This window comes from Melanerpes formicivorus, unplaced genomic scaffold (genome assembly GCF_026170545.1).
Source record: "Melanerpes formicivorus ecotype bairdi unplaced genomic scaffold, bMelFor1.0.p_v2 SCAF_29, whole genome shotgun sequence".
Lineage (NCBI taxonomy): Eukaryota > Metazoa > Chordata > Aves > Piciformes > Picidae > Melanerpes > Melanerpes formicivorus.
In genome coordinates, this window is record NW_027142381.1 from 9,520,514 (window position 1) to 9,530,802 (window position 10,289).

General features: G+C 58.7%; 1 protein-coding gene across 1 annotated transcript; it reads right to left on the reverse strand.

Annotated features, from left to right (window-relative positions):
• Positions 1-5,899: 5,899 nt before the first annotated feature.
• SRSF1 (serine and arginine rich splicing factor 1) lies at positions 5,900-9,987 on the reverse strand. The gene is made up of 4 exons (XM_068154954.1): positions 9,325-9,987; positions 8,860-9,044; positions 8,479-8,651; positions 5,900-8,212 (listed from the first exon to the last, which is right to left on the reverse strand). Exons 1-4 carry the CDS (start codon positions 9,516-9,518, stop codon positions 8,018-8,020), a joined length of 747 nt encoding a protein of 248 aa, XP_068011055.1. The 5' UTR covers positions 9,519-9,987; the 3' UTR covers positions 5,900-8,017.
• Between the last annotated feature and the right edge of the window lie 302 nt (positions 9,988-10,289).

The window sequence follows — 10,289 nt, forward strand, 5'->3', positions numbered from 1 at the left end:
CCAGCGCCTCACCCGAGCGGGGATGGCCCCCCCGAGGCTCACACCAGCCAAGGGACCAACTCTGCACTCTGCTTCCAAGGGGGCAACAAAATCTTTGGTGATACCAGAACAGGCTGCCCAGGGAGGCTGTGGCTGCCCCCTCCCTGGAGGTGTCCAAGGCCAGGCTGGATGAGGCCCTGAGCACCCTGGGCTGGTGGAGGTGTCCCTGCCCATGGCAGGGGCTTGGGGCTGGATGGTCTTTAAGGTCCCTTCCCACCCAACCCATTCCATGGATCTATGAATCTGCCAAGTCTGTCACTCCTAAATCTCCCCTGCTCTGCTCTCTTCTCCGCTGGAAGGGTTCTCAAGCCTTGGAACAGGCTGCCCGGGGCAGTGATGGAGTCTCCATCCCTGGAGGTATTTAACCAACGTTTGGACCTGGTGCTCAGGGACGTGGTTTAGTGCTGACCTTGCAGTGCTGGGTCGAAAGCTGGACTTGAAGGTTTCTTTCAACCAAAGGGATTCATTCTGCGGTTCCGTGGATGCTCCTGGGCTTCCCAGTGAGCAAAACACTGCAGCTCATCCCTGCCACCTGGAGCTGCGGGTCCTCCCGAGTAGGGATCTGCGTGGTGTGAGCTCCTCAGGACCCACCACGTCACCCGAGTGCAACCAAGGCAGCCAGGATCGGTGTTTTTAAGGCAAATCTGATCCCCGCAGCGAGAATCGTTAGCGGCTGACTCACAGGGGTATGAAGCTCACTTAAGGGATGAATTAGAGCTATTAGAACCCAGAGGTAATTACTCATGCGAACAATGCCCTGCTCAACTCTTTAATGATTACACAAATTAGTGCATAAAATTATGGTAATAGCCCTACAACTGCTGCACGAACTGCAGCCCTCCGCAGGAGAGGGGATGAGCGGCGGGCAGAGCCAGGACCCTCTTGCCACACGGGAACTGGATGGGTGAGAGCTGGGCAAGGCTGCAGCGCATCCCATCCCACAGCTCTGCCAGGCTCCATGCCCATCCCACAGCTCTGCCAGGCTCCGTGCCCATCCTATGGCTCTGCCGGGCTCCATGCCCATCCTGCAGCTCAGCCAGGTTTTGTGCCCATCCTGCAGCCCTGCCAGGCTCTATGCCCATCCTACGGCTCTGCCAGGTTCCGCGCACATCCTGCAGCCCTGCCATCCTTCCGAGCCCATCCCACAGCTCTGCCAGTGTGAGCCAAAGCGTGGCGAGGAGCAGCAGTGCGGGAGGGCACGGCAGGCTCTGCAGGCTGACTCATTCCCCTTCCCCAGGCACAGGAGAGGGGACTTAGGGGACGTTGCTTACGCAGGGAGCTTCCTGGCACCCGGACTGATCTTTTTTTTCCTATGGATTCAGCTTTCCCTCTGCAAGAGTCTCAACGGCGCTCCAACCCCGCTGCTCTTCCCCCTGCAGGTGCAGCGAGGAGCACTCCGCACCGGGCAGAGTGGACTCTTCACCAGAGCTGCAGCTAATTATAGCTGCTCTACAAATCACTCTCCTTTTGCTCTGCAGCTAAGAACCCTCTGCCGTTATCAGGAGTAAGAAAGCTGGAGCCACGGCGAGCACAGGCAGACCAACGCAAGCTCTGCTGCTCTGAAGCAGAAGTTTCTGTTAAAAAAACCAAAACCCCGAAGCAACCAAAGAGCAAAACCCAGCAAACCCCAGGCTGGTTTCGAGGAAAAGCCACAAGTTTTCTAACCATCGCTGTCTGAGCTCTAATGTGAAGTTTATTAAGTGCTCTGCTATCAGTGTGATGTGCAATTAGGGACAGCTTCCCTCCCTCCCTGCTGCTCTCCCCAAACTGTTTGCACAATGCCAGCTGTATGCCACTCTGCTGCCAGCGGGCAGCTGCAGGGCCCAGGCCAGGGCAGAGGCACCACGCAGCCCAGGGGCACACAATTGCCCTCAGTTGTGCCAACAAAGCAGCACTATGGGAAGCCAGAACCATCTGAGCAGGCAGATTTCCTCCTGTGCACGAACAGCAGGGCTGCTGGGCTCAGGGCACGGTGGCACCGAGGAGGTGATGGCACCGAGGAGGTGATGGCACCGAGGAGGTGATGGCACCTTGGCAGCCAAAGGCAGTTACTGCCCTCCTGCCACGGGGGATGTGTGACCAGCTGAGAAGTTCACCTGCCCTGGTGCCCAGTGACAGCACAAGGGGCAGTGGGCACAAACTGGAACCCAGGAGAGTCCATCTGAAGATGTGGGGAAACTGCTTTGGTGTGAGGGTGCTGGAGGTCTGGAGCAGGCTGCCCAGAGGGGTCCTGGAGTCTCCTTCTCCAGAGAGATTCCAACCCCACCTGGGCATCGTGACCCTGGGCAAGCTGCTGTGGGTGCCCTGCTTTAGCAAGAGGAGTGGACTGGGTGACCTCCAGAGGTCTGGGCTTTGGGAAGAACAAACTCATTTACACACACACACAAAAGGCCCTTGGCCTGCTGGTTTGGATCCACCAAAATCCTAGAGCATGCTCCTGGAACAAGCAAGGGCAGGAAGCTGCTGTGGCCTTCCTCTGCCTGCCAGCACAACCTGTTCCATCAGGTATGGAAGACATCCAGATGAACTGCAGCAGGTTTTGCCCCCCAGCCACTGCAGGGTGAGCAGATGCCTGGCTGGGGCCATGCCTGGAAGCCAGCACTCCCTGGGAGGGAAGCTGAGCCAGCTCTGACTTGGGTTCATTTCCATCCCCAGCCTGGGAAGCCAAAGGGGGAAGAGATGGAGCAGGGCTCCCTGGGCCATGCCTGGCAAGGAGAAGCAGCTCACAGCAGGCTGCTGAGTGTCTCAGTAACCAAGTTAATGAACTGCCAGAGATGTAGTGGAAGCAAACCCAGCACGTGGCAGAAGCCACAGGCTCCTCTCAGCTTTTCCCAGTGCTGTCACACCTGGATTTCAGAACCTTTCTGAGATACTGATTGAGTTTCTCCATCTGTGGAGTCCATGGTGGTCCCCCTGAAGCTGGGGAGTCACCTTGGCTGCCATGGATCATAGAACTGTTTTGGGTGGAAAAGGTCTCTAAGATTCCAACCAGCAACCCAACCCCACCCTGGCCACCAAGCCCTGTCCCCAGGGGCCACAGCCACAGGTTTCTTGAGCACCTGCAGGGATGGGGACTCCACCACCTCCTGGGCAGCCTGTGCCAGTCCCTGACCACTCTTGCAGCAGAGAAATGCTTCCTAATCTCCAACCTAAGCCTCCCCTGGCACAATTCCAGGCCATTTCCTCTCCTTCTATCACCTGAGACTAGGGAGAAGAGACAAACACCCAGCCTGGCTGCAGCCTCCCTCCCAGGGAGCTGCAGAGAGCAATGAGGTCTCCCTCAGCCTCCTCTCCTCCACACTAAACACCCCCAGCTCCCTCAGCTGCTCCTCCCCAGCCCTCTTCTCCAGACCCTTCCCCAGCTTCACTGCCCTTCTCTGGACACACTCCAGCCCCTCAATGTCCTTCTGGGAGTGAGGGGCCCAAAACTGAACAACCAGAAGTTGAACCCCAAGGCCTTTGGGGAAGCCTTGGCTGCCCCAGGGCAGGCTTTCCTGCTCCCCCAGCAGCACCTCTGGCTGCTTGCAGTAGAACAACGTCCAGAGGCATGAAATGCAGCAGAGCTCCACACCCTGAAGGGTCTTATTACAGGATCTCAAAGTGCTTTCCAAACAGGAGCAGCGAGCAGTGTCAGGTACACACAGAACAAAGGGGCTGGTGGCAGCACACATGGTGCTGGAGCAGCTGCACAGCAGCAGGAACAGGGAGCAGTGACCCAACCTCCTGCCCTTGGTGTGCCAAGCCAAAAGGAGAGGAAGAGTCTCTGCACTGCTCCCTTCCCCTTTCCAACTGAAGCAGTTCCCACTCCCAGGGAGCAGCAGCCCTCCTGCAGAGCTCGATGCCCACCAGCTCTGTAAGAACTCAGCACAGGAGCTCGGCATGAAGGTGGCACAGCTCACGAATCCCACTGCTGCTTCCACCTCCCCCTTGGCAGAGCTGGGTGCCCTCCCATGCTGCCCCCAGGCAGGCACAGCTTCCAGGGGTGATGGCTGCCACAGACCACTGCAGATAACCTCTGAAGCAAACAATCCTCAAGCAGTCCCCACTCAGAGAGCCGAGAGCTGGGCACCAACACTCGCTGCTCACCTCTCACCTGCCAGTCCCCTGCAGGCTTCCTGCAGCCTTCCTGCACCTCCAGCCCCACAGCTCCTGCAGGGACACCCCTGCCTTCAGCCCAGCTTCCAGTGCCCCATTTCCAGCAGCACTCTGCAGGGGCAGCCCCTTCTGGAAGCCACCACTCCACCACCACACAGGGTGTCCCTGATGGCTGAGGGTGTCACACAGACACCAAATCTGCTGATCCTCCCCCAGACACCAATCTTCTTCGACAAGATGCCTGGGCAGGACTTGACCCTGCCCTGAGACAGAAGCCACCCATGGTCACTGTGGTGACCACAAGTGCCCACCAGAGCTGCTCTGTCACCCCCCCCTCAGCTGGGCTAGGGGGAGCTGGAGGGTGGAGGTAAGGACAGGGAGAGGTCACCCAGCAGCTCCCCCCCGGGGCAAGAGACTCAGTTTGGAGAAAATTCATTTATTCAGAGCAGGACCAGGAGAGGCAAACAGAACCTGAGGCACCTCCTCCCCACCCCCCACCTTCGCTCCCAGTTTTCTCTACCTCCTCCCACCAGCAGCACAGGCGTGGGGGTTGTGGTCAGTCCGTCCCACCTTGGCACTGCTGCTCCTTCCTGGCCGAGGAGGAGGACTCCTGCCCTTCCTCTGCTCCACTCTAGGGTCCCTTCTACAGGAGTGAGTCCTCCAGGAGCTTCTCCAGCCCAAGTCCTTCCCCCAGGCTGTTCTTGCAAGCTGCTCTGGTGTGGGTCCCTTCTGCAGGGACAGTCCTTCAGGAAGGCTGCTGCAGCATGGCTGCCCTGCAGGGTGCCAGGTTCTGCCAGTGCCCTGCTCCAGCACAGGCTCCTCTCCCCAGCTCCTGCCAGGTCACAACCTCCTCCAGGCATCTGCCTGCTCCTGCACAGGCTCCTCCACACCTGCAGGGGAGATCTGCTCCACTGTGGCCCCCGTGGGCTACAGGGCACAGCCTGCCTCACCCTGCTCCTCACCACAGGCTGCAGGCAAATTCCTGCTTGGGTGCCTAGAGCACCTCCTGCTCCCTCACAGACCTTGGGGGCTGCAGAGTTGTCTCTCTCCTTCTCCCTCCTCTCTCTGGCTGCACCTGCTCAAGCTTTGGGCTTTTCCCCATCCCAAGCATTACCCCAGAGGCCCTGGTGGGTCCATCTCTGAGCGGGCTGGCATGGGCTCTACTGGACAGGAGGGAAGCTGCTAGCCTCTCACTCCAACTTTGCCATGCCACCCCAAAACACCTACTCAAGCACCAGTGTGCCCAGCACCTGCCCTGTGGTCCCCAGGGCAGCTACAGGCTGGCAGTGGTGGTGTGCAGAAACCTCTGCTCCATGCTGACACTCCTGCTGTGCTGTGCATTTATGTCAACCAGTGACCAGCCCCCAGCTCCTCCTTCACCCACCTCAGTCCTTGGCTGCTGCCTCTGCTCCAGCACCACCACGGCCAAGGCCCTGCAGGGACGGTGGGGGAGCACCCAGCCCCCTCAGCCTCACTTCCCTGTCTCTCCTCAGCAGAGGAGGGTCAGCAGCACGGCTGACACCAAAGCCTCCTCTTTCAAGCAGCGAGGATCCTTTCTCTGCCCCTCCTGGCTAATAAATTCCTGCCATTTCCCAGGGAACTGCTCCTTTATGCGGGAGCAGCTCAGCCCCCAGCGCTTCCTGCGGAACACTGGGGCTCTGTGGGACACAAAAGCCTTTTGTCTGCACCCTCGCGGCTCCTCGGAGGCCACGGCAGCAAGAGGAGGCTCTGGGCTCCTGGCAACAAAGGAGGACAACTCTCTCTCTCCTGTTTTTGTAAAAATTTTATTTGTCAAAGAAAGGAGAAAAAAAAAAGAAAGAAAGAAAGAAAGAGACAAAGCCAATTGGAAGCCTACTCAGTCTTTAACTCCCATCTTTAAATTTAGAGCAATGACTTAGTTACTTTAATCATTACTTTTTTTTAAGCACCCCCCCCTTTTCCCCTTCAGTGTTTACCATCTACTGGTGCTGAGTCCTTCCAAGGAGATGGCTCCAGCGTACCTCTCCAGGTCCTCGCTCTGCTCCTTTACCAAAAACCATGAAAAACTCCAGCGTGCATCTTAGGGGCTCCGCTCGTCAAAAATGGGAACACACAAAAAGGATCTTTGGAATAGCCAATTGAGATGAGTAAAAAAACAAAACTCCACACCACTGCGGTTTGGTTGGGGCAGGAATCCACTCCTATGTTCCTGGTAATCTGATCCCGCTCCATGAATCCTTGCCATTCAGCCTCCCTATCCTATCCACATTATGATTTGAATCCAATGATCCAGCTCCAAGGATTGGGATCCAGTGAGCCCTCTCCAATCCAAACCTTTATAACCAGCAAAACCAAAAAAGAGGAGGCAAAAAGTTAGATACTGTAATGAAAAAATAGGCTTCTGGGGAATGATGAGTTATGTTTGCCATCAGTCAAGACAGATGTACAGTGATAACCATCCATTCCCCAAAACAAACTCGCTTCTGCTTTCGCTCTCTGAATGCTGAGGCTCAGATTAGTGCTCTAGGAACGTTAACTGACCACCGGGAGGGAACGCTTTGTGCTCATTTACAACACCTCAGCAGAGAATGCCAACACTCTCATCCCTCCTGGGTGGGGAGCTACAGGTTTTGTGGTCGCAAAAAGTGGTTTTGAGCCTGGAAACTCTTAGTGGTGAAGCCATCGTCCACCTGCCGTGCGCCTGAGCTGCGGCTCGCCCGCCCCGCCGGAGGCTGAAGCTTTAACTGACCCAGCAGTCAACTGAGCATCGGGCTGAGGGGGCAGGGCTGAGATTTAAAGTCATTCCCAACTAGGCTTTCTAGTCATTTCCTGTGTTTTTGTTTGCCGTGTGGTTGGTTTCTGCTCTCATTCTGCTACTTTAAAGCAACGAAATGGCAACGCTGTATCAGTCACACAGAGGACATGCAGATTTTAGCAGTATTGATATTATACTCGGATTGAAAACACCCTTTCAGCTACTACAGGTGCACAAGGAACTACGTAACATCAACACTTGTAACCAAATGCTGCCTGACGAAGTGAACCGAGGACTCCCACCCCACACACCCCCCGTCCCACCCGGGGTCATGCCTTTAAAATGAAAAGCCCCCAAGGAAACAACAAAACCTAGACCGGACTAGAGAATTACCAAAGCAAGTGTTGAGCCACAATTGCCCCCCGGGGGTTAAAGAGCAGGGCAACTGCAGTCTGCAGGAACAACCAGGTGCCTGAAGCCACACGTGGGTGACGTGCTCAATTAACCTGTCTCTCGGTATAAGGTCAATACTGCCAAGTTCATCTGTGACAATAGCACTTGGAGTCATACCATTGCCTCCATTATTGATCTGATCCTCCTCAATCCTCCTTTTGACAATCCTAAAATGATTGACATGTGCTCCACAATCCTTTAATCCAAAGCATTCTTAATCCATCTCTTCAGATATGTCTACAGAAAGACACACGAAAAGGCAAGATAAAACATAAGACTCCCCCAGAAGAGACAAGTTAGCCACAAACACCCCAACATCCCCAGCCGAACACCGAGACAAGTACACAGCGGCACCGCGGGGCGGGGAGCGGCGGGGGCCAGCCGCGGCTGGGCCAGCAGGGTCCTGACCGACAGCGACTCAAGTACAATTTGCCAGAGGCGGGAGGGGAACGTTCTGATGGGAAGGAGCAAATACTCACGAGGGAATTTTTTACACAAGAATGCAATTCAACACTTCAGCCAATTGGGATAAAACAGTTGGAATTCCAAAAGTGGGAAAAAACCAAAAAGGAGGGGGAAAAAAAAAAGGAAAAACAAATGAAAAAGGGGGAAAAAAAATTCAGCTGAGGCTGTACTAAGTAGAGGAAAAGTGTGTACAACGTGGGCTTCTACAAAAAGATGAGAGCTAGTGAGCGCTTATGTACGAGATCGGGATCTGCTGTGGCGGGGAGAGTAGCGTGGAGATCCTCTGCTCCTGCGCGGGGAGTAACTGCGGCTGCGGCTGTTGCTTCGACTACGGCTCCTGCTACGACTACGGCTGCGGGACCGAGATCTTCCATAGCTCGGGCTTCTTGGGCCATCAACTTTAACTCGGATGTAGGCAGTTTCTCCCTATTGAATAGACAGAACTTTCGATTGAAAAGTCTAGGCTTGAGGGCCCTCTTTTTAGGCATGCTGACATCGACTGCAGACCGCGTTACTACAGCCCGGAACTCAGCCGGCCACGCTCGCGAGGCCGCCTCCTGCCACACTGCCCGCAGCCCGAGCGCGGCCGCTCCGCCGGTCCTCCAGGGGCGCCACACGTGCCTTACCTTCGGGTCCTACTGTAAAGCCCTTTGTATCCAATTCTGGCCAAAGAAAGTAAGCGTGAAACCTACCTCGTGCGATCTAAATTTAGTGTTATCCAGCTTTCGCACAGCGTAGGTCATGTCTTCCTTCCGCACAAACTCCACGACACCAGTGCCATCTCGGAAGACATCAGCATAACATACATCACCTGCCTCGCGCATGTGATCCTTCAGATCCTGCCAGCTCCCGCTCGGAGGCAGCCCTGCGGAAAACGCCACCGCTCAACACCGGCTGGCCCTCGCCTCCCGCGCCCGCGGCGCCAGCAGCCTCCCCGCGGCGCTCCGCCCGGGCCACACGAGGGGATGCCTCTGAACAGCGAGCGCCCGGCGCCGCATCGCCCCGGGCGGGGAAGTCTGCACGCAGGGCCCCGGGGGCGGGCACAGAGAGGGGCTGAGGAAGGCACAACTCACCCGAGACGATCACTCTGTACTCCGAGCGCCGGGACGGGGGGCCGTACCTGCCCCGCGGGGCTCCGCCCCCGCCGCCGCCGCCGCCGCCTCTGCCGGTGCCGCGGCCGCTGCGAGGGAACTCCACGCGGAGGCGATACCCATCGTAATCGTAGCCGTCCCGCCCGTAGACGGCGTCCTCCGCGTCCCTGCGGGGCGGGCCGGGGCGGTGAGCGCGGCCGCCGACCCCCCCGCGCCGCGCCGCGCCCACGCACGCGCCCCCCCCCCCCCCCCCCCGCCTTTGTTCCCGCTTCCCGCCGGCCCCACCCTGCGCCGCCCGCGCGGCGCCCGTTAGCGCGGCCCGGGGCCCCGCGCGCCGCCAGGCAGGCAGCTCCCGCGCGGCCGCTCCCGCCTCAGGCCCTGCGCCGCGGAGAGGCCTAAGCCCAACCTCCCCCAGGGGAGCGCCCGGGGCCGGCGGCAGGGCCTCACCTGGGATCCTCAAACTCGACGAAGGCGAAGGGCGGCCCCCCGCGGCGGTTCTTGAGGTCGATGTCGCGGATGGCGCCGTACTTGTAGAAAACGTCCTCTATGTCCTTGGTGCGGATGTCGGGGGGTAGGTTCCCCACGTAGATGCGGCAGTCGTTGTTGCCGGCTGGGCCGCGGATCACGCCCCCTCCGGACATGGCAAGGTCAGCAATGGCTGCGGCGGTGGAGGGCCGGAGCTCGGAGAGCGGTCTGCAGAGCGGGCGCGGGGCCGGGCCGGGCACACAGGAGCACGCGCGCCGCTTCCCCCAACAACCGCTTCAAAATGGCGACCGCGGCTTCCCTCGCGGTCCTACTGCGCGCAGCGATTTCACCCCGGGACGCAGCACCTTTCGCGCAGGCAGCAAACGAGGCGGTGCCCGTGTCTTCCGCCGCGCCCCTAATCCTCTGTCCTGCGCAGGCGCGGCTTCGGCAGAAAGTAGTTCCTCCTTTCTCGCCCCTTTCCAGTCCACCGAAGCAGCCGAATCCGTGCTGGGGGAGCAGATCCTGAAAACGAGGATGTAGCTATTTCGGACCTTTCTCCGTAGCCTTCTGCTGCCTGAAGCGGGGTACGAACGCAACCCGCGACCACGGTTTTGGCGGCTGCAGACCGTATGGCATCACATCCGGTGCGGCGTCCGCGCCAAGAAGACCCGGCCGGGGCAGGGGTGGGCGTGCCCCACAATGCACCGCGGCGGCGCTTGGCGCCAAGGCGCGGGGCGTGTCCCACAATGCACCGCGGGTGTCGGCGGGGCCATGGCCGCGGGGTGTCGGCGGCGGCCGCGGGGTGTCAGCCGCCGTCCCCTCTGGCTGTGTGTGAGGGGCTGAGCCTGCGGGCAGGGCCTTGTCACGCTATGGGGTGCCCAGGGAGCCCTTCCCTTTTCCGGGCAGACGGGAGGGAGGGCCGAGGGAAGGCCGGAGGCGAGCTGTCA

Excerpts from the sequence above, each read along its gene's own strand:
- SRSF1 (XM_068154954.1), bottom strand. The coding sequence starts at position 9,518 with ATGTCCGGAGGGGGCGTGATCCGCGGCCCAGCCGGCAACAACGACTGC. Across the intron at positions 9,045-9,324 it reads GTCGAGTTTGAGGATCCCAG|GGACGCGGAGGACGCCGTCT; the intron begins GTGAGGCCCTGC and ends CCCGCCCCGCAG. Across the intron at positions 8,213-8,478 it reads CTAAATTTAGATCGCACGAG|GGAGAAACTGCCTACATCCG; the intron begins GTAGGTTTCACG and ends TCTATTCAATAG.